At 41.8% G+C, this 23,805-nt stretch overlaps 1 protein-coding gene across 5 annotated transcripts in view; it reads left to right on the top strand.

Moving 5' to 3' along the window:
* The first annotated feature begins 2,384 nt into the window (after nt 1-2,384).
* The window catches only part of Arnt (aryl hydrocarbon receptor nuclear translocator), a 65,176-nt gene continuing 43,755 nt past the window's right edge, over nt 2,385-23,805 (top strand). For 4 of the 5 annotated variants that reach the window (XM_021157530.3, XM_021157529.3, XM_021157527.3 and 1 more), the window contains exons 1-3: nt 2,385-2,552; nt 14,749-14,860; nt 18,392-18,436. In XM_021157530.3, coding sequence (XP_021013189.1) covers nt 2,528-2,552; nt 14,749-14,860; nt 18,392-18,436 — 182 coding nt within the window. In that variant the 5' untranslated portion in view covers nt 2,385-2,527. Of the gene's footprint in view, nt 2,553-2,590; nt 2,818-14,748; nt 14,861-18,391; nt 18,437-23,805 lie in introns of those variants that run through there. The other variant, XM_021157528.3, reaches the window with a different exon arrangement.

The raw sequence follows: 23,805 nt of genomic DNA, 5'->3' as shown, positions 1-23,805 counted from the left end.
TAAGATCATCTGAGAGGAGGAAAAGTCATTAAGACAATTCCTTCATCCTGGCATTGTGGTGCACCCTTTTAATGCCAGCAAATGAAAGTGTGAAAGCGGGTGGATCTATCTGTTCACAACTGTTTGTAACTCCAGGTTGATGGGATCTTTCTTGTCTGCCTAATTGTGTTCCTACGCTCAGGTGTACTGACAAAATGTAGACACACATTCATATAATTAAAAATAAAACTATTCAAAACCCCAAGAAAATGTCTAAACAAACCAACCAAACCAACCATTCAACCAAACCTAAAGCAAGCAAGCAACAAACACAAGCCAGCATGATGTCTAGCCTCTCACTGCACCTCTTTTTAGTGGACGGGAGTTAGTTCTCTCCTCCAACCCTTGTGTGGCTTTTGGAGAATCCAACTTCAAGTACCTTTAACTCATGAGCCATCTTGTCAGTTCTACTTCTAAATGTTTTTAAAATTTTTGTGTATGTTTGAGTGCACATGTTTTGGTGTGAGGAAAGTTGAAGATAATTTGCAGGAGTCCTCTCCTTGTGTAAGTTCAGAGGATTGGATCTTGGGATGTTAGGTGTAGCTGTGTAGTGGAGTCATCTTTATGGCTAATTAAAAAAAAATATTTGGTGAATCAGACTGACAACAAGCCAAAGAGTAGTGCCATATGCTTATAGTTCTAACATTGGAAGGAGAGGGTGAATTCAAGACCATTTTCATCCTCATAGTGAATTTGGGGTCAGTCTAGGCTACATGAGACCTTGTTTCAAAGAACAAAATTACCCTCCTCCCCCCAGTCCACATATACATGGTAATGAATGCAATAGAGTTTGGGTGTTAGTTTCATTCACTTTGCTTCTCACCACTGGATTAATTTTCAAGGTGGCCTTTGTTTCATGTCTTTGGTTTTTGTTTGTTTTTGAGATAGTGTCTTTCTATATATAGCTCCTGCTGTCTTAGAACTCACTATGTAGACCGGGCTGGCATTGAACTCAGAGAAATTGGCCAGCCTCTGCCTCCTGAGTACTAGGATCAAAGGCATGCATCACTATGCCTGGATCTGTTTGTGGTTCTTTTTTTTTTTTAATATATATTTTTAAGATTTATTTCTTGAAGCCGGGCGTGGTGGCGCACGCCTTTAATCCCAGCACTTGGGAGGCAGAGGCAGGCGGATTTCTGAGTTCGAGGCCAGCCTGGTCTACAAAGTGAGTGCCAGGACAGCCAGGGCTACACAGAGAAACCCTGTCTCGAAAAACCAAAAAAAAAAAAAAAAAAAAAGATTTATTTCTTTATTTTATGTATATGAGTACACTGTAGCTGTACAGATGGCTGTGAGCCTTCATGTGGTTATTGGGTATTGACTTTAGGACCTCTGCTTGGTCCAATCAACCTCGCCCACTCCAGTTGGCCAGCTCACTCAGTCTCTGCTTTCTCTGGTCCAAAGATTTATTTATTATTCTAAGTACACTGTAGTTGTCTTCAAACACACCAGAAGAGGGCGTTAGATCTCATTAGGAGTGGTTGTGGGCCACCATGTGGTAGCTGGGATTTGAACGCAGGACCTCTGGAAGAGCAGTCAGTGCTCTTACCCGCTGAGCCATCTCGCCAGCCCCTGCTTGTAGTTCTTGATTTGTAAAATTATAGAATTTATCTCACAGTGTTTTGAGTTGACATTGTCTGTTCTGAATTGCTCAGTTCTTATAATTAGACATTACTTCTGTGTGTTTATCACCTTGTCATTTGTAAAAAAACTTGTGACATAGGACACCTCACTTTTGGAGGGCAGAGAAAGGGGACTAGTTTCATTTTGTAGTACAGGCTGGTCTTTGCATTCTGAGTTCTGGAATACTTGCTTAATAAAAATTCTTTGTTCGTTGTCTCCATTTCAAATGTTGGCATCTTTGGTACCACGTAATCACCCAGCTTTTTCCTACCAGCTTCAGAGCCAACTCTTAAGAATTAGTTATCGGACTTTTACTAGTGACAAAAGTTCATAAAAACAATCTTGAATGGATTAGTGATCACTGTGTTAGAACCTATAAAGAGCGTTTGCATAACAAATCGTCTGTAGGAAGCATATGCTGATGAGCCCACTAAGAAAGAAATCTTTTTAGTAAAATGCTCGTTTTCTTTGCATTTCACTGACGTCAATTTGGTTATGAATCTCTGACGCCGAGAAGGCCGGATTAGGGAAACAGCTGGTTGGCTTCCTAGCTCAGGCTTCCTAGCACTCCTCGGGTCACCGGACTCACTGGCCGAGTCACTAGCCCGGCCTCTATGGCGACTTACTGTTTCTATTGGCCAGTTCTCCCAGGGAGGCTGTCTGGAGACTGACCGCGCCCATAGTTTGGGGCGTGTCTTCTGCCCAGGATGAGGGGGGGGGTGGGCGTCCGCCATCTTGGATTCCGCGGTAGCGGTGGCGGCGGTAAAGTGCCTAATCTGCGGAGTGGCTCTTCCCTCCCCTCCCCCAGCTCGGTGGCGGCTGCCCCTCCCACTGAGGGTGGCGCAGCGACGGTGCCATCTCGACCATGGCGGCGACTACAGCTAACCCAGGTGAGGCGACAGAAAGGACTGACAAGTGCGGAGAGCCAGAGCAGAGCAGTAGGGCCGTGGCGTTCGGGTGTTGGGGGAGGGGTGTCGAGGAGGCGCGCCCTGCCCGGAGGAGCTGGGGAACGGGTGACGGGTGTTTGGGGGCTCCGGGCCCCAACTTCTGGAGTAGTGGTGGCGCTTGGCCGAGCGCCTCCACTCTGCCTGCGGTGTTAGGGAGTGGTGTGGTCTTTTAACCCTCTGCCAGCTGATGTTCCCCTGATGCCTCCTAGTAAGTAACTGGGCAAACTGACTTGGTTTAACTGCGAGCGTAAACTGGGCTGTAGACGGGGCCACGTTGACGTTTTGCAAAGTCTTGCTTGATTCTACACTTGGTTTACATTTAAATGGAAAACTTATTTCTTTTGAGAGTCTGCTCAGATTCTTGTAACTCCTATACTTTGAAATTTAGGGTCTTAGCGTAGTTATTAGTGTCTTGCTGCTGAAGGCAGAGATTAGGGTAATGGTTATAGTTCAGGACAGGTCTTTAGTCCAGAACCCAAGTTTAAATTTTGTTAGGTCGAGGTGGAGCAACTCTCTGTTCTTTCAGAAAAATGACCCGCGCCATTTGTCTGTGGACGTCCTCTTGCTGTCTGTCTCTGTCTCTCGTTCATCTTTTTTTGAGTCAGTCTCATTCTAGCCCCGGGTTGACTTTGAATCACTGCAGTCTCCCTCTCAGTCCTCTTTCTGCTGTATTCAGTTACATCTTAGGAAGTATTTCATTTTAGTTGGGCTAATTTACCTTGTTATTTTCCAACAAAGTCAATCCATCATTTCCCAGAAGTCTGTATCATCGAAGAGTTTGGAGGGAGGGTTGTGTAGTATTGGTCTCTGCTATTTCACATTGAACTTTTAAATTTTATCTTGTTAATGTCTTAGGTAATATTGTATTATATTACAAAACTATTTTTAAGCTTTAGAAATTATGTATATGAGAATGTCTACTTGTGAGTGCAGGAATGGGAGGAGTCCAGAATAGGGTGTTGGATCCCCTGCAGCAAGAGTTTCAGGCAGTTGAAAGCCCTGTGATGTGGATGCTAGGAACTGACACTAGGTCCTATAAGAGTAACACATACTCTTAACCACTGAGCCTTCCTTTCAGCCCCTGAATATCAGTTTTTTCAATCCTAAATTATTATTTTTTTTACATGAAGATGAAGTAAATTGTCAGGAAACTATTGGAATATTTGATGAATTATAGAATAAAACTATACAACTGAAAAATGCTAGAGAAAATCAGACCTTATAGTAAAATAGCCCATGTCTGATTAGAGTAAACAAGATTTCAAACTGATCCCATGTTGCAAAATCCTTATATAACTCTTCAAACTGCAAAGTGTCTCTCTTGTTAAGGCCATAGAGACACACTTTAGTAAGTCGGAAGCTTTTCTAGCTGCCTTGTTCTGATTTTAAACCAATTACCAAAACAACATTTTCTTGACCAAATAGTCAATTCCTTATCAATATTAGCTTACGTCTCTAAGAAGGAAATAGTAATTTTTTCTTCTATCTTTTTTTCTGAGTAGGGAATTTTGAGAGGCTGGCCTTCGGTGTTCTGTGAAGATCAGACTGGCCTTGAACTTGCAGTGGTCTTCTTGCTTCTATCTTCAAGTGCTGGAATCACTCGCATGTGCCATCCTATATAAACTATCAAAACTTTTTTAAAAGTACGATTTAAGAATCTTTTTTAATGAAACAGTTGTTTGTTTGTTTGTTTTGACTTTGGTTTTTCAAGGCAGGGCTTTTATATGTATCCCTGGCTGTCATGAAACTCACTCTGTAGACCAGGATGGCCTCCAACTCAAGATCTGCTTGCTCCTGCCTCCTGAGTGCTGGATTAAAGCTGTGAGTGTCATCACCAGTAGAAATAATTGATTTTATTATTGTTATTTGATTGCTTGCTTCTTCAGTTTTGAGGTGGGCAGAGCCATCATAGGAGACGAAGAGACTAGGCTGGAGCTCCTTGAGTCTTTGCAGAAGCAGGGGGATATCTCAGTTCATGGCTATCCTGGTCTACAAAGTCAGTTCCATGCTACATAGTGAGACCTTGTTTCAAAATCAAAAGCCAGACCAAACCAAGCAAAAACCTCAAAAGGTGAGGTGTGCGTTCTTAGCAAACCTTTGAAAATTAACCTGAGAATGTAAGAGTTTTCTTAAATTCTAGTCTGCTGTTAGTGATGGCATAGCACCCAGTGGTTCCTGCTGTGGCTGACATCCCTGTGTAGCCTCAGCCTTTGATGAGATGGGATGGTAGGTCTGAGCGGAGAACGACACACCCAGTGAGACCGACCCCCTGCTCTCTTTACCATCTGTCTTAACTTCCTTTTCCAGGGGCTACATTCCTAGCTCAAGATTTCTTTTTTCCATGTTGAGAATTCTTCCATCTCTTCTAATTTATTGATCCCATGTTCAGTACATACATGATACTTAAGTCATAAAATACAGCCTTTTTGTTGTTGCTTTTTCCTCCTTACTTTTTGTGTCAAACAGGATATGTTTTGGCCTGTTGAATTTTGGAAAATTAGATTCACAACTGGAGGTATATACAGTGGGAAATGTACTATGTTCAGTATGCACTTGTACACAGGCCAGAAGACACTGGATATCCACCTGTGTAACTTTCTGTCTTATTCCTTTGAGGCAGAATTTCTTCTTAAATGTAGACATCTTACTGTGTCACTCTGCCCTATTTCTTCCAGGCCAGGTGTCTCCCTTAACCTGAGGCTTGTGTGTTTTGCCCGGCTGACAGTCAGCAAGGTCTAGCAGTCTTCCTGCCTTGGACCCTCAGAGTGCAGGGATTCCAGGTGGATGCAGAATGATGCCAGACTTGTTATGTGAGTTCTGGGATCCAAACTCAGGGCTCCAGATTGTGTAGCAAGTGCTCTTAAGCACTGGATCATGTCTTCATTCCACATCCCACCTCCTTTTTTGAGACAGGATCTATTACTGGCCTGGAGTGTGCCAAAGAGGATAAACTTCTGGTTAGTGAGCCCCAAGCTCACTGGGTTTCGGCTTTACCAGTGCTGGAAATACAAGTAAAGGCTACCATGCCTTGTCTTTTCATGTGGGTTCTGGAGATTAACTCAGGACCTTATTGCTTGATTGGCAATTTTTTTTTGATTGAGCTACCAAGCCCTTTATTATTAATTAGCCAGTGTTCTTAATTGCTGGTCATATCTCCAAGCCCACTTTTTTCTGAAAAAAAAAAAATTTTAATTAAATTATGCACATTGGTGTAGTAGTTACTTTTCTGTGGCCATGAAGAGTCACCATGACCATGGGAACTAGAGAAGCATCAGTTTATTAGACTTGACTTTTCCAGAGGTGAGTCCATGATCACTGGCTGGAAGCATGGCAGCAGCTGTATCACTTCCAACAAAGCCATACCTCGTAATTCTTCCCAAGATACTAACACCAACTGTGGACCAAGAATTAAAATATAGGAGCCTGTGGGGACCATTCTCATTCAAAAGACCATAATTACTGCATGTAGGTTTGTTCATGTGAGTGCAGGTGCCCTTAGAGGGCAGATGAGTGTGTTGATTCTCTTGTAGCTGCAAGTACAGGTGGTTGTGAGCCATCTAATGTGGGTTCTCAGAACTGAGCTCATGTGTCATGCAGGAACGCCAGGTTGTCTTAACAACTGAGCCATCTCTCCCACCCCCCAAATCAATCAATTTATTTATCTTTTTTTTCTTTCTTTTTAAAGGAATTGAACCATTTTACTAACTCAGCAGTTAAAATTCAATAAGCTTTTTGTTTTTGAGGCAAGTCTCATTTAGACTAGGCTAGGTTGGAACTCACTATGTCACTGAGGGTGACCTTGAATTTCTTTTTTTCTTTTTTCTTTTTTCTTTTTTTTAAGATTTCTTTCTTTCTTTCTTTTTTGTTTTTTGTTTTTTGAGACAAGGTTTCTCTGTATAGCTCTGGCTGTCCTGGAACTCACGTTGTAGACCAGGCTGGCCTCAAACTTAGAAATCCATCTGCCTCTTATTTCTTGATATTATGAGTACACTGTAGCTGTCTTCAGACACACCAGAAGAGGGCATCAGATCCCATTACAGATGGCTGTGAGCCACCATGTGGTTGGTGGGAATTGAACCCAGGACCTCTAGAAGAGCAGTCAATACTCTTAACCGCTGAACCATCATCTCTCCAGCCCTGATCTTGAATTTCTGATCCAAGTGCTATGATCTTATAGTCACAACCATGCCTGTCTTACCATGTGTGATGGATGGAGCCAGGGCTTGGTGCATGCCTGGCAAGCAAGCATTCCACCAACTGAACTGCATACTCAGTGGATAACAGTTTTGGAAAGAAACTTCAGTTGGTGTACTTTTATACAGTAGACTTGTGGTACCAAGTTTTTAAATCTACTCTATTTTCCTAGAATTTAAGAAGTAAAGACTTATGTTGAGAATGGTAGCTGTGTATCAGTAAACAAAAATGGCTGGAGAGTGGTTCTGCCATTCGAAGCAAGCACTGGCTGCTCTTGGAGAGGACTGAGGTTTGGTTCCCAGCACATACATGGTGCTACTACCCAGAGCTATAATTCCAGTAGATCTATTGCCACCTTCTGGCCTCCATGGACAACAAGCCTGCATGTGTTGCATATATACACACAGGCAAAACATACACATAAAGACAAAATACAAAATACAAAATAGAGAAAAGTTCTCTGATGTTACAATATTATAAAGAATCTTGAAAAATGTTTCCATTATTTGTCTAGTGTTTTGTCAGCTATATAACTGATTTCATCCAGATGTTGTAATAATAAAAGAATGTCTTTAACACCCCTTTGGAAATGTAGGCTTGAACTCAGCAGAGTCTGAGCCAACTCCCCAACCCTCAGGTAGTAGGCGCTGCTTGTATAACCTGGTTGGATTGCTTGACTTGCTGTTTTGACAGGGTCTGGGGGTGTTGTTCAGGCTGGACTTAGGCTCTCCATTTCTCCTGAGTGTTTAAGAGATGGACATGAGAACCTCAGCTGGGTAGTGAGTTCAAGGCCAACTTCTGGGCTACATGAGACTGCCTCAGCTTCCCCAGTACTAGGATTATAGGCATGACCTACCATGCCTTGCTAAATCCATCTATTTTTAGGAATGATGTCCTACTTTCCATGATGACTTCAGTAGGTAAATACCAGGGAGTGAGTCCATTGTAAATAAAACAGCACTGTCCTAGAGGGCTTCAGTGCTAGCAAAGATCTGTGGATTCTGAGGGCAGACAAAACTATACAGCTAGAGAGACCATGTCTCAAACAAATAAAAACAAAGGATGATAACTCTTTCATTTTATAGCAAGGAAACAAACTTAGAGAAAGAAATGAACATATTTATTAAGTATTTATTATTTTTCTCTGTGCCTAGGCTATACTTTAGTATTTTGTTGGTTACTCATTATATTATTTATTTTTATAATATTTATTTGCTTTGTGTGTATATGCATGCCTGAGTGTGTGTCTGTATACCACATGGGTTTAGAAGACTTCAGAGGTCAAAAGAGGAGGACTTTTTAAGTCCTCTGGAACTGGAGTTACAGATGCTTGTGAGCCACCATGTGGGTGCTGGGAATTGAACCTGGGTCTCTGCAAGAACAGTCAGTTGTCTTAACCTGTGAGATATCTCTGTAGTTCTTATTCTCTGTATCATAAAGTCTCTTCTATTTACTCCCTCCACAATTTTTAAAACTTTATACCTTCCTTATAAGCATGGCGGCGCACACCATTAATCCGAGCACTTGGGAGGCAAAGGCAGATGGATCAGTGCGAGTTCAAGGCCAGCCTGGTCTACAAATCCAGTCTAGGACAGCCAGGGCTGATACACAGAGAAACCCTGACTCCAAAAACAAAATTATACTTTAACTTTTATATTTTTCCTTTTCGTTTTTATAGTAGTTGGATGACCACAGTAAGTTTTTCCTGAGACAGGCTCTCAAATATCATGCTGGCCTTAATTTTACTATCCTAAGCTAGGGCTTGAACTTCTAGACTCTACTGCTTATACCTCTGTAGTGGTGGGATTATAGTTAGGTGCCATCACTCCAGGGTTATTGGGCTCAAGATAGGGGCTTCATGCCTGCCAGGCAAATACCTAGCTGAGCTACATGGGTTCCAGGTCAGCCAGAACTAGGGTGAGGTCCTGTCCTTTATTAAAATAATAATAATAAAACTGGGCCAGGGGTGCAGCTTAGTTAGAAGAACCCTGTGTGTCAGACACAAGATCCTAGATCTAATTCCTAGGACATTGCAAACCAACCTCCCTCCAAACACCAGAGGGTTTCTAAGCTGGATAAGGTGGTGGCCTATATCTGTTTTTTGTTTGTTTTTTCCTTTGAGAACGAGTGTAACTTAGCTGGCCTAAAATTTCATGTGAACTTCCTGTGATTCTCCTACCTGTCTCCTCAGTGCTGGAATTACAGGCCTACACTACTGACAAAGCAAGTCAGTTCTATCAGAAGATTCCTTCAGTTCACTGCTTTTTTCATATATATTTAGTTTTTCATTTTCCATGAAGGGGGAGCCAGTATTTTCCATTTTTTACCATGTGAGTTGATATCAGTAAACCTTAAGTTCAGATACGTAAATGCATATATGTGTGTATAGACAAACAACTCCATCAACTTTGGTGTCTGTTTTTTGAGACAGGGTCTTACTATGTAGCTTCAGCTATCCTCGATCTTGCTGCGTGGACCAGGCTGGTCTAGAACTTAAATTAACCTGCTTTTGCCTCCCATGTGCTGATATTAAAGGTATCCATCATCCTATCTAGTAATTTTGTTTTTTAAAGACGTTTTTTTTTTTTTTTTTTTTTTTTTTGGTTTTTTGAGACAGGGTTTCTCTGTGTAGCCCTGGCTGTCCTGGAACTCACTTTGTAGACCAGGCTGGCCTCGAACTCAGAAATCCGCCTGCCTCTGCCTCCTGAGTGCTGGGATTAAAGGCGTGCGCCACCACGCCCAGCTTAAAGACTTATTTTTAATTATATATATGTATATGTGAGTTCAGGTGCCCTTGGAGGTCAGAAGAGGTGTTGGGTTCCAGATTGAGCTTCCAGGTTTAGGGAACAGAGGAAGTCCTGAGTAACTGTGCATTGTTGACATGCACGTGGCCATATTGAGGTCTCCAAGGCCACAGACCCATGGGAGATTGACAAAGCCATTACCCATATGGCCAGGCTAAAGAGAGTAATAAAGTTCTTCTGAATCCTAGTATGAGTGTGTTAGTGTGTGCTCATATGTGTATAAATGTATGTGTGTGTATGTGCGCATATGTGCAAGTGTGGAAGACAATGGTGAGCACCAGGTGTCTTCCCAGATTACTCTTCAGTTTGTTCACGGAGTCTGGCTTTCCCTCATCCTTCTACCTCTCTTACCCAAGTCTGGGGTTTTACATGTGTGCCACTATACCTGCCTTGTATATGACTAAATCCTATTTGGTAATCTTTTGTTAAGTATTTTTGTATCAGTTTTCAGGAAGAATATTGGTTTATAATTGGCATATTTTTTACTGTTTGTTTTGTTGTGATATCAGTAAAATGAGGCCAGGAGAGGTTATCACATCCAAATATTTTCTTGAAGAGACTATGTAGAACTCATAGTAAAGTAATTTGAACCTAGATATTTCTTTTTGGAGTATAGTTGTAGAACTATTATATCTTTTTTTTTTTTTTTTTTTTTTTTTGAGACAGGGTTTCTCTTTGTAGTCCTGGCTGTTCTAGAAATTACTCTGTAGACCAGGCTGGTCTTGAACTCAAGAGATCCACGTATCTCTGCCTTTGGGCTTAAAGTCGCACCACCGCCGCACGGCTATTACATTTGTTTATTTGTTTTTATATTTAGTCAGTTATAATTGTACGGGCTTTCCCTACTGTTGTTAGTCTTGAAGTAAAAGCTTAATGATTGATTTGGTTTTGTTTTTTAAGATGTATGTGTGTTATTATATATATATGTGCCCTTGGAGGCCAGACGAGAACTCTGGAACCAGAGTTTCAGGTGACTGAATTATCTGCCGTGGTGCTAGGAACAGAACTTTGGGCTTTTGGAAGGGCAGGAAGCACTCTTTGCTAGGGAGCTCTCTTGCTAACCCTTTGCTTTGTTGCTTTTGTTTTCTGTGATACAGCAGTGTTGTAAATTGCTTACCAGGTAGAGTTTTAATTGTCTCCCATAATTTTAATTTTGCTATATTGTATTTAAATTTTTTGTTTATTGTTGTTGTTATTATTACTTCTCCTCCTCTCCCTTCTCTCCCTTCTCTCCCTCCTCTCCCTCCTCTCCCTCCTCTCCCTCCTCTCCCTCCTCTCCCTCCTCTTCCTCCTCTCCCTCCTCTTCCTTTTCCTCTTCCTCCCCCCCCCCCTCCCTGTATGTGTGTGTACTGGCAGTACAGAGGACACATTTTGTAAGTCAGTTTTCTCCTACTGTGGGTTCTAGGGTGGAACTTTCATCAGATTTGCATGGCTGGTACTTTTTCTCTCTGAGCCACCCTGTCAGCTCTCTAGTATATTTTTGTTTTATGTACTTGTGCATATCTGTGTATGTGCTTGGAGTGCAGTGCCCTTAGAGACCAAACAAGGATGTAGGATCCTCTAGAGCAAGAGGTGTCTGTGTTTGTGAGCAGCCCAACATGGTGCCTTGAAGAGCTCTGCAAGAGCAGAACTTGTGCTTCACTTACATTTAGTTAAGCTTGGGACAGTTTTCTTTTGAGACTTTGACTCATTCATTAATTGTATTGTGTTTTTTTTCATGTTTGTAGAGATTTTCCTACCTTTTTCTTTTCTTTTCTTTTCTTTTCTTTTCTTTTCTTTTCTTTTCTTTTCTTTTCTTTTCTTTTCTTTTCTTGAGGTGGAGTGCCGAGGATGACTTTGACCTCCCAGCCCCGAGTGCTAGATTTATAGGGGTGCATCAATACACCCAGAGCCTCTAGCATGCTAGGCCCATATTCTACTGGCTGAGCCATACCCTAAGCCCCATGCTGTGACACAGGGTGGGTCCCTTTAGCAAGTTCTTGATCTCATGGATAAAAGATTGAAGAGGCTAGAGAGATGGCTCAGTGGTTAAGAGCCTGCATGACTCGTCCAGAGGATCTGAGCTTGGTTTCAAGTGCCCATATCAGGGCACCTCCCAGCTGACTGTGCAGTGCCCTCTTTGGCATCCGCAGGCGGCAGCACGCACAGTGCACACATCCTCCTCACTACTCACCACCACAGTAAAAATCAATTCTTTAAACAATGTGCTCAGAAGGGTGTATTTTACTAGAGTCCGTAAGAAAGGCAGGGCAGGCAAGCTAGAGGTCGCAGCATTGTCATGAGGAAGGACATGCAAGGAAGACAGAAAGGAGAGAGTCACATCCTTAAATGACAGGAGGACAAAGGCCTCTTGGAGGACAGGTGACTCACGGAAGAACTGGGGTATTCAGAGCCCATCACCAAACTGCCCTCCTCCTCTCAGTGCTGTAGGGCTTTGGTAGACGTACTTAGATCTTTATGGGCAGTCTCACTGTAGCCCCGGTGGCCATCCTGAGTGCTGCTTTTCTAGACAAGAAGCTCTGTACTTGGATAGAGATAGTAATGCTACTTGGTTTAGGTTTGTAATCAGTCAAGAGTTGCTCTGTGTGGCCTAGGACTCAGATGTGTTTAAGATTAGAAGAATAATAACTGTATGTAGTGTTGTTAGCTTAGTGTCCAGTTTTATTACCTTTGGATCAGGAAGGAATGAATAACAGTTTTGAATTATGTCAATTTACCTTTAAAATGGTTTACAAATTTGTTTATGGGAGTTCTTACATGTGTGTGCACACATACATCAGAGGACAACCTCAAATATTGTTCCTTACAGTAGTTCACCTTGTTATTTGAGACAGTCTCTCATTGGCCTTGAACTTATAACAAGATGGCCAGCTTGTCTACTTGTTTTTACCTCCCAGCTTCTACATCAGTGCTGGGCATCTGACCTCAGGTCCTTATGCTATTATGGTAAACACTTTGTTGTCTGAGACATATGTCTCTCTAATCCCAGTTTACCTGTTGGCAAAGGCTAGTTTTGGACAAATTTGAAGCTCCTGTCATTGGCTCATTTTAAATTTTCTTTAGGTTTTTTTTTTTTTTTTTTTTTTTTTTTTTGAGAGTGTGTATGTGCCCATCTTGATGAAGGTGCAGAGATCAGAGGACAACTTGCCTGAGTGGGTTCTGTCCTTCCACTGGGTAGGTCCTGAGTGGGTTCTGTCCTTCCACTGGGTAGGTCCTGAGTGGGTTCTGTCCTTCCACTGGGTAGGTCCTGAGTGGGTTCTGTCCTTCCACTGGGTAGGTCCTGGGTATTTGACTTAGGTGATCAGGGTCCTGCTCAGTCTTGGCAGCAAGCTCCCGCATCTGTTAAGCCATTTTTCTAGCCCTCAAAACCTGAGTTTTCAGAAGTTTAACTATAACATGTGCTAGATTTTTTTTCTTTTTTTGGAGTTTTTGCAACTTGATTCTGTAGGTTTATAGTTATTATCAGAATTAGGAATTTCCTAGCCCTGCTTTCTCATCTCTTTGTGTAACTTCTATGAACATCTTTTTGCTATAGCCCCAGTGGTATCTGAAGTTCTGGTAGGTTTTTTTCTATTTGTTTTTGCTCCCAATTTGTTTTCTCTCATTTCAGATTAGGTTTGTTTGTTCTTTGCTTCTCTGGTGCTCTGGTTCATTCTCATTGATGCCATGATCTATTGATAAGATCATATGACATTTTTATTTGAATTATACATATTTCTATACAATACAGTCCCTACTTTCTCCCCTCCCATCCACACTTGTTTCCCCCATCCTGTTAAGATGGTCTTGCTATGCTGGCCTTAAACTAGCTAGCTAGCATAGGTCAGGCCCTTTGCCAGTCTCGAGTGTAAACATTATAGGGATGCACCATTATGCCTGGTTCACTTACAGCTTTTATTCCCAAAGTTTCCATTTTTTCCCCCATATTCTATGTTTTTATTTGCTAAGACTGTTTAACATTTGTTTCAAATGTTCTTCTAAATACTTGCTGAAGAATTTTTATCAGGGCTACTTGCAAAACTTTTGTTAGATAATTCTAACATCTGTATTGTCTTAGTGTTGGCATCTATTAGCTGATGCTTCCCCACCCCCGCCCACAGCTCTCTTGAGACCTGCCTGATTCTTTGTATTACCAGTGATTTTTTTTTTTTTTTGGTTTTTCAAGACAGGGTTTCTCTGTAAAGCCCTGGAACTCACTTTGTAGACCAGGCTGGCCTTGAACTCAGAAATCCTCCTGCCTCTGCCTCCCAAGTGCTGGGATTAAAGGCGTGCGCCACCACGTCCGGCGATTTTTTTTTAATTAAAAACCTTGATAATTTTGTATTTTAAATGACCTGTTCTGAATATGCAATTCTTCTAATACATACATGATTAAGCCGTAGCTTAAACATTTCTTTCTTTCTTTTTCTTTCTTCAAGACAGGGTTTCTCTGTATAGCCCCTCTGGCTGTCCTGGAACTTGATCTAAAGACCAGGCTAGCCTGGAACTCAGGGATCTGCCTCTCTTTGTCCCCCAAGTACTAAAATTAAAGGCATGCAGTACCACTCTTGGCTTCTTGTGGGGGTTTTGAATCAATTTCATGTGGCCTGGATAGGGTGGCTCCAAATCTACTTTGTATAATAAGATGACTTTGAACTTTGTTTTGTTTTGTATTTTTTGAGACAGGGTGAAATTCTGACTGTCCTGGAACTCTATCTGTCGATCAGACTGGCCTTGAACTCAGAGATCTGCCTGCCTTTGACTCCTGAATGCTGCTGGGATTAAAGGCATAAACCACCATTCCTGCTTTTCCTCTTTCCAGTCTTTCAAGTGGTGGAATCACAGATGTTTGCCACCAGGCTTGGCTTGAGCCAGACTGCCTGCCTGTCTCCCTACCTCATTTCCTTCCTTCCTTCCTTCCTTTCATATTTAACTTGTATTTATGTACTTGTGAGCAAGGCTATAGATGTCACAGTGCACGTGTGGAGGTAAAGCCTACCTATGAGTCAGTTGTCTCTTTCTACCATGTGGGTGTGAAGTATTGAATTAAGGTCATTAGAGTCGGCAGCAACGGGTTTTGATGGCCCCTGGTGTGAGTATTTCTTTTAGCCAGCATCATGACATTGATTGTTGAGAATATGGACGATATTCTTTTATGACAGAAATGACATCAGATGTACCATCGCTGGGTCCCACCATTGCTTCTGGAAACCCTGGACCTGGGATTCAAGGTGGAGGAGCTGTTGTACAGAGGGCTATTAAGCGACGGTCAGGGTAAGTTTGAATGTATATCATCCGTGTGTTTCTCTTGTACCATCAACTTTTGAGTTAGTTGCTGTTGACTCTTGTTTATTCCTGACCACACTTTAATTGATTACTTACTATACTGCTGTCACATAACTAAAACTAACTCTTAGTCCCTGGATTATTCCTTATGCAGGCTCGCTATTTTAAGTAAATTTCTTTAAATTTTTTTGTATAATTTGAATATAAATATAGCTGTAAAGAAAAAAATGAGGACTGGAGAGATGGCTCAGTGGTTAAGAGCACTGAGGTCCTGAGTTCAATTCCCAGCACCCACATGGTGGCTCACAACCATCTGTAATAGAATGGGATGCCCTCGTCTGGTGTGTCTGAAGACAGCTACAGTGTGCTCATACATAAATAAATGTATCTTAAAGGAAAGAAAAGGATGAAATGGTCGCACCTATTACTTATCATCCGATCTCACTCAAAGTGCCTGTATGTCACATAGGGTTTTGGCTTTTATTAATTACATCATTTTCACATATTTCACATAAAAATTTCTATACAGGTTAAAAATTGTTTTCTAGTATCTTTATTGATAAGCCTTTAAAAAAAAAACCCAAACCAAATCAAACCAAAATTTTCTGGAAGGTAAAGGGACCGTGGCAAGGAAGAGTTTCACTGCTGGTAACAAACAAACAAACAAACAAACAAAACCAAAAAAACAAACCAAAAAGCCTATTGGATTTCCTTAAGCTCTGGTCTGCATTCTCAAAATCATTTTGTTAAGCTTATTTCTTTTTTAATTTATTAATACTTTTTTTGACTTGGAGTGCACAGTTTATTTAGTTTCAAAAGTCTTTATTGAAGTACCAGATTTGAATGTGCCATTGAAGTATGATTGCTAATAGGCTCTAAAGAGAGATAGGAGAAGTTCCTAAAGTTCTGATGGTCGTTATATTTATGTATAAATATACAAGACAGAGTATGACAAAAGTCCGTGATACCTGAAGTTCTAGCAGTCAGTAGGGCTGAGTCAGGATGCAGACTGAGTCCATCCTGAGTTACATAGTGATACTCTTATCTCAGAACAAAGCGAAAAACAAATTAATTTAAAAATACTATTTTTTAAATATACAGAAACACTGCTTTTGGATGGTAAACATTGAGAAAAGTTTTTAAAAGAAATCCGCCTGCCTCTGCCTCCCAAGTGCCGGGATTAAAGGTGTGCGCCACCACGCCCAGCTTCATAAAATTATTTTAATTCTACTTAATAACTGTAATCTTGCTACTGTTAATAACTGTAATGTAGGATATCCCATATGCAACTTCCAAAGGGGTCGTTGTGACCCACAGGTTGAGAACGGCTGCTTTAGGGCCTGTGAGGTAGCTTGTTAAAAGCCTAGTTAGTTACCTTTAGTTGATCCCCAGAACCCACACACAAGTAGAAGGAGAAAACTAACTCTACCAAATTGCCCTCTGACCTCTACATGAGTGTGGTATCTATATGCACACACACTACTAAAGCACACAAAAATATTAAACTTAAAAATGAATGAATGAGGAGCAACTACATGGTGGCTCCCAGTCATTTGTAATGTGATATGGTGCCCTCTTCTGGCCTGCTGACATTTGCAAGCAGAACACTGAGAGCAGTCAACACTCTTAATCTCTGAGTCTTTTCTCCAGCGCAGAGTGCACACTACTCTTCCGGAGAATCTGAATTCAGGTCCTAGACCCCATTCCAGTGACTCACATCTGTGATCTAGTTTTGGGGTTCTGACACCCCTTTTCTGGATACCTGTATTCACATGGGCATATATCCCTGTACAGACACATCATAAAAAAAAATCATTTAAAAAAATCATAAAAGATGCTCTCTTCAGTATTAAAAACACATTTTAAATAGTGTTTGCTTTTTTTTGTTTTTTAACAAAGTCTGTTTGATTTGATTTGATTATTTTGATACAGCTTTCTTATAGACTCAGCTGGCCTGCGTTCTTCCTGGTTCTACTTCTCAAGTGCTTAGAAACAAAAACCTGTGACCACCACACCTAGTTTCAGACAGTCCTGCTGTGTAGCCATGTTGGTCTGGAATTCAGTATGTACACAAAGCTGGCCTCCCACTCATTCTCCTGCCTTAGCTTCCTATGTCACAGGACTGCAGTCAAGTGCCACTACATCTGGGTGTGGTGGCATATGTCTTTAAGGCCAGCCCTTGAGAGACAAAGGCAGTGTGGGTGAGAGGGCAGTTTGGTGTACATGGGGTTTCTGGGACAGTCAGAGCTATGTAGAGAGACCCTGTCTCCAAACCCAACCCAACCTTCTCACCTATTATATATATTAACATGCATTTATATATTTATTCACTCACTCTCTGTGTTTGTGTAGGTTAGAAAACAAGTTGTGGGAAATCTTTCTTTACCATTTGGGTCCCAGGGATCCAATTTATGCCTGTAGGCTTGGTGGCAAGTTTGTTTAATTTGCTGAGCTGTCTATCTCTGGCCTCTTGCTTTATAGTTGCAGTTGTCTAGGCTGAACAGCTCCCTGAGGGTATTTTTTACTTTTACCACGTGTCCCACACTATTTTGTGTGGCGTGTGATCTTGCTTTCTTGCTTTCTTCTTTGACAGGATCTGGCTATGTAGCTTAAGCTGGCCTTGGACTTATCATCCTTTTGCTTCTACTTGATGAATACTTTGAGCTAAAGGTACGTGCCACCAAGGCTGGCCACTTAGCACAGTGATTTGAATATGGTGTATATTTTATTTTTTAGACTAACAACTTTTTGTGTCTTCTTTCCTCTATGTAATATTGCTTTGAAAGATGTTTCAGAAAACTGACAAGGCTTAGATTAGATCATAAAAATGAAAAATAGATCTCAGGGATTTTCTGTTTTTCAGGCAAGGTCTCACGTAGCTCACCCTAACCTTGAACTCAGTGGTATAGCCAAGGTTGACCTTGAGCTCCCAACCATCCTGCTGCCACGTCCCTTGTGGCAGAATTCCAGGTGTGTAGGTGTGTGCCACCATGTCCAGTTTTACGCTGTACTGGAATTGAACCAGGGCTTCCTGACTCCTCAGCTGAGCTGCATTCTTAGACCCTGGGTGCTATTTATACTCATATCTCTTCCTGGTTATGGTACTGGCCTCCTGTATGAAATCCCTGGTGGAGGGGGAGGGGGTCGGTGATGCTGCTCCCTCACTTCTTCATTTTACTTTTTGAAACAGGGTCTAATTATGTAGCCAAGGCTAGCTTAGAATTCATTATGTATCTAAGGGTAGCCTTGAACTCCCAGTACTCACCACAGGCTCTGGATGGTGGGGTTCTATATAGGCACGTACCACTACGGCTGCCTTTTATTGCCTAACTTCTTTGCCCAGTTGTAATACTATGAAAAGCATGTATTATAGACATGTTTTTGTTTTGCTTCTGTCCACTTTTCCTTCTATTCAGGTGAGTACATAGGCATCTTTTGTTAATATGTTTTGCTTTCTTACGGTGTTATCTTTACTGTATTATCAATAGACTTAGAATATTGTTTGTTGCCTTTTCCCAGGCTGGATTTTGATGATGAAGTAGAAGTGAACACTAAATTTTTGAGGTAAGATTTAAAGTTTTTTTTCGAGACTTCTTAGTGGGGTGGAGGGCTGGTTGGCTGGCTCAGCAGGTAACAGCGCTCCTGCCAAGCAGGATGTCTGAGTCTGATACCCAGAGTTACTGCTGAAGGAGAGAGCCGACTGCTGTAAACAGCCGTCAGATCTCCACATGCTGGCTGAGGCGTGCGCACCCATCACCCTCACAGATAACTAAATGTCATCAGATTATTTTCAGATCACCAGCTGGGAATGTAGCTTGGTGGGATGCTTGCCTCCCATGCTTCGGGTTCAATCCCTAGAACCAAGAAGGTTATTTAAGTATGTTTATACTTTGGGCATTGTCCTAAAGAGTATGTTTCATCCTAAAACTATGTCTTCCTACATCATAGAATGGTTTCAGGCTTCTTATTATTTTTAGAGCTAATACTTCAGGGAGGATGGCACAGAAAATATAAGCCTGTCATGTTGATTCATGCCTTAAGAGAAGTGGTTAAGACCTTGGCGTTGCAAATCTAAGGCTAATAGTTCAGATCACCAAATCTCACATAAATTCCGAGTGGGCATAGCAATCTGCTTTCTGTCTTGGAAGGTGGAGACAGGAGAGCAAGCTGGCATTGACAATAATTTTATCTGCAACCTGTGAATTTGATTGAGAAATTTTGTCTAATTGAATAAAGTAGTAGAGTGATAGAGGAGGATTCCTGACGTTAACCTTGGACCTCTACCTGTATTTCCATTCACATGTAATGCACCCACACGTGTGAGCGCTGAGCTTGTTATTATTTTGTTCCCATCTGTCCCATGACCCCTGGGTAAGATTAAATGAGGCTGCCTCATCAAGTAAGGTAGAAGAGAGATGAAGGATCATTCCCTGTATCAACTTTGGGCTTCTTCATACTTGTTCACCCACACACATGAGTACCCACACGGACCTGTGCCTATACCCATACAAACATGTGTATACATACAAATGGACAATGAAAAAAAAAGTTGATTCGTTTTCACAGGTCTATAACTGACTAAATCTTGCTTGGGTTCATGGTAAGATTGTGCTCAGCCATCTGGTCTATTAAAAGTTCTACTCAACTGACACAGTTGAACGTCTGTCTGTCTGTCTGTCTGTCTGTCTCTGCCTGTCTCTCTCTCTTGCTCTCTCTCTCTCTCATGTTCTTTCTCTCTCTTGCGTTTTCTCTCTCTCTCTCTCTCTCTCTCTCTCACACACACACACACTTGCACTCTCACTTGAACTCTTTCTCCATCTCTCCCTCCTTACTTTTTCTATCCCCATTGTCTTGTCTTCAAACAGAGGAGTGTGGTGATGGTTGTAACACAAAGGGCAAGCCTCCGTGTGCTTAACAATCTCTGCTTCTGTGCTTTTGTCCTTCACTAATGTCTCATAGGCCAGAGCAGCTTGTGTATTCGTGTCCTGAGTCACTGCTATAGAGGGCTACAGAAGGACGTAGATGTTAGAGGGAATAATTTGATAATGCTCTACTCTGTCATGCTGCAGTACCTGTTGACCCCTTTTTTAGGTAGCAGGAATTAGAGGTTCTGTATGTATAAATGGTGATGGTTGGGCAGGGTCTCATGTAATCCAGGCCTGCCTCAAACTTTATATAGCCTGAGATGGTATGGCAGCTTGAATGAGAATGCTCACGGTAAGGCTGTGTTGGAGTACTTGCTCCCCAGTTGGTAGACCTTTTTTTCGAAGGGTGTGGCCTTGGTTGGTTGTGTGGCCCAATTGGATGTCTCTAGGACTACCTGCGCAGGGGAGGTAGTGAGATAGACTTTCCTCATCAATCATTAATCAAGATAATATTGCACTGGCTTGCCCACAGGCCAATCTGATAGAGACATTGTCTCAGTTGGGATTCCCTCTTCTCAGATGTCTAGGTTTGTGTCAAATTGATAGAAACGAACCAGCACAGCAATTAAACGTAATTCTTCTGATACTTAGTGGATCCTAATAAATGTGAAGAAGAAAGATTTCACTTTTTGCCCTAGGCAAGCTTTCATTGTTACTGCTGGATTTATGTATTTTCATTTTAAGTGTCTAAATGTTTTACCTGCAAGTGTGTATATCGCGCTGGCAGTGGCCAGAAGAGGGAGTCGGGTCCTCCAGTGCTCAGAGTTTAGATGACTGTGAGCTGCCATATAGGTGTTGGTGTTATGGAGTATCCACCCGAGGATGCTTGGACATGGATTTAATCCAATAGAAAGTCTATTGGCCTGCCAGCAACTACACTGGTGTTTGGGATTCCAATGCAGCACTCAGCCTTCCTCAGGGTGAGCCTTTAAACACAACACTATGTTCTGTGTTGTTGGCACACTTCAGTTAACAAGAACAGTTAGCCAGAAGCAGAACTGCAGAAGCCAAAGAGACTTTCCCAGAACTACAGACTTTGATGGATTAGGCCTTTGTTTTAGTTTTGGTAGATAGTGCTGTATACATACTGAATTTCACCACCTGAATGGTTCTTCTGTCAAGGAATCAATTGTGCTAAGGTTTGGGGCTGTGTTAGTACTGTGAACTGAACCCAGGTCCTGTGCAAAAGCAGCAACTGCTCTTAATAACTGAGCCATTTTTCCACCCCTAAGATAGCATTTTCACACAGGACTATTGGGAATGTCTTCATTAGAGAATTCTTAATTACAGTCACATGATGTTACTGGAACTATGTTGTATGTATGAATGCTACAGAGGTTACTAGAGTATTTGTCACTGTCAAATAGTTTTGACCTTGAGTTATTCCACAAAATCAAGTAATCATAAGTTTTGTAACATTTTGGTTCTTATCAGACCACTATATGACTGTGCTTTCAAACAATTATAATGAGAGTTATAAAAGTCAAATTCCATAGTGACATAGCTATTATAACTTCAGAGTGCAAAGAATTCATCATTCATATTTGTGATGATATTCACGTAATAATGTTGACATGATGATGTTGCTGGTTGTATTTAAATGTAGCACATATGTGTACAGTTAGTAACACTTGAGTATAAAAAAATCCCTTGCTTATGTATTTACTGTGTTACAATGTTCATTCCATTTTTGCACTGTTGGTAATCAAGCACAGGGATTGCTGAGTGCTGGGGAAGCACTGTGCCACTGAGTTATCCCTAGCCCCTATTGTTGTTATTTTAGAGTGTGCCCCTTTCTTATTGAATGACAAAGTTTACTTTAAAACATTGTATCATCTAATTGCCAGTTTGTGAAACGTACTTAATTCCTAATAGTTCTTTTTGCTTGTCCTGAAGAAGTAAAATGTAGAATTGGGAAAAAATACTTGCAAATCATGGATCTTAGCAGCAGTCGGTATCTAGAATATGTAATAAACTACAATTCTGATACAACCTTTGAAAAGTGATTTAATATTTAAGATGAAGAATTGTGGGAATTGGAGAAATGGCTCAGCTATTAAGAGCGCTTGCTGCTCTTTAAGAGAACTAGAGTTTTGTACTTGGAACTCACTTTAGGGAACTTACAATTGCCTATAACTACAGCGCCAAAGGATCTAGTGCCCTCTTCTGGCTTCCACAGTCTCCCAAACACATGGCAGAGCACACACACACAAATAGAAATAGAAATAAATGTTTTTTAAGTAGAATTTGGTACAATTTAATACAGTGCTTGTCTAGAGTGCATGAAGCTCTGGGTTCACTTCTCAGCACTGCATAAGCCAGGCATGGTGGGATACACAGACTTGGGGAGACTTAATCAGGATGATTATAGGTTCAGGTTTGAGGTCACCCTGCACTATGTAGCCAGACCTTGTCTATACAAGATTAAAAATAAAACAACAACAACAAAAACAAACAAAACAATAATACCCCCAGCCAAGTATGGTGCCTGTAATTCCAGCACTGGGGTAATAGAAGCAGCTTAGTAAGTTCTACCTTAATCGAGTTACATAGGAAACAGTTTTAAAAAGATAAACACAAAAATAACAGCAGCTGTGCCACTTGATGCTGCACAGTGGTTAGAATAGGGCTACAGGTGTAGCTCAGTGGTGAAGTGTGTGCTTAGCGTATGCACGGCCTGGGCTTCACTCCCAGCACGACCCTGGGTGTGTGTACTAAGAAGTAAATTCTGAATTTTATTCATCCAGCTCAGTTAGTATCCATGGATAGACAGCGATAGCAAGATGTATAGGCATGCCTTTGTTGCTAGTGTAGGGGAAGAAAGACCTTCCTTTTCCTCTCAGTCTTGCGCGCGTCCAACTCGACCAGCAAGAACGACACGGCACACAAGTAGGATCCTTTTGCAGCCAAGCTTTAATGCATCTTGAGAGGGAGAGCATAAGCTTACACACGGATGCGAAGACCCTGAGGAACCCAGCCCTGTGCCTTATATAGAATTTTTGTCCCGCCTCTGACGTGGCGCATCCTCACAGGGCCATTTCCAAACGGACCAGATAACGTACTTAACGGGTGTATGTCCTCGCGGACAGGGACTATCCAGAGACATGTGCAGTAAGCCTTTTTACTTGTTCAAACACCCAGCTCATGTGCCATCTTGTAATGGCGAATGTGGGAGCGGCTTTCCACATCTCCTCCTTTTGTTTTAATTTTAAGGCCACCCAAGCGATTGAGAGTGAGGGTGGAGGTCAAATTCCCGGTGTGCAAGATAGGTCTTACACAGGGTCCTCCTCTTAGACTCTTTGCCCAGAGGAACCCTGGCCTGACCCTATGTCGTTTTTCCTGGGAGAAGGAAACTTGGACATATAACCTTCGTATAGATGACACGCCCTCCTGGAAGAGGTTTTAACAGCCGCTTTGCCCCTTCCACTGCAGTGCTTAGCCTCGCAACTCTCCTTGGGCTGCTGAAGCGCACTCACTCTGTCCCGTGCAATGAGACTAGCCTCGTGGGGTGCAAGAGCTGAGTGGCCAGCGACCTTTTACTATACATACTGGGTCCAAGTTCGGCTCCACACTTCTCTAGAAGGTCCCCATCCAAGCCTCATAAGATATGGTAATAATATCTTTCTTTCTTTCCTGACAAATCTTGAAATTTTGAATGCCCTGTGAGTATTGGCCACGCTCAACCACCGGGACAATCCTATTCAATCCACCCTGCCTCCCACAATCCCTTTCTTCGTTTTTCCTGTCTTCCTTCTGAGGTAATTCCAGGTTTCTGCAGCCTCAAGCAATTTCGCAATCAATGCTGGTTATTCTTAATATCCTCTCTCTCATAGGCAGCAATCCTATTTTAGCAACAAATAAAACAACATCATTTAAAGGCGTTCATACATAGCCATTATCTCAAGCACTTGTACACGTTCCCGCAGGAGAGACACCACCTTTTTAAACAGGCAAGATCCTATCATAAGTATCAAAAGAAGCATCACAACTGATCCCACGAGTGTGGAA

The sequence above is a fragment of the Mus caroli genome, unplaced genomic scaffold (assembly GCF_978045245.1).
Source record: "Mus caroli unplaced genomic scaffold, Mus_caroli_1 scaffold_3, whole genome shotgun sequence".
Classification (NCBI taxonomy): domain Eukaryota; kingdom Metazoa; phylum Chordata; class Mammalia; order Rodentia; family Muridae; genus Mus; species Mus caroli.
The sequence above is the reverse complement of the archived record's forward strand: the minus strand, read 5'-3'. Positions and strand labels throughout refer to the sequence as shown.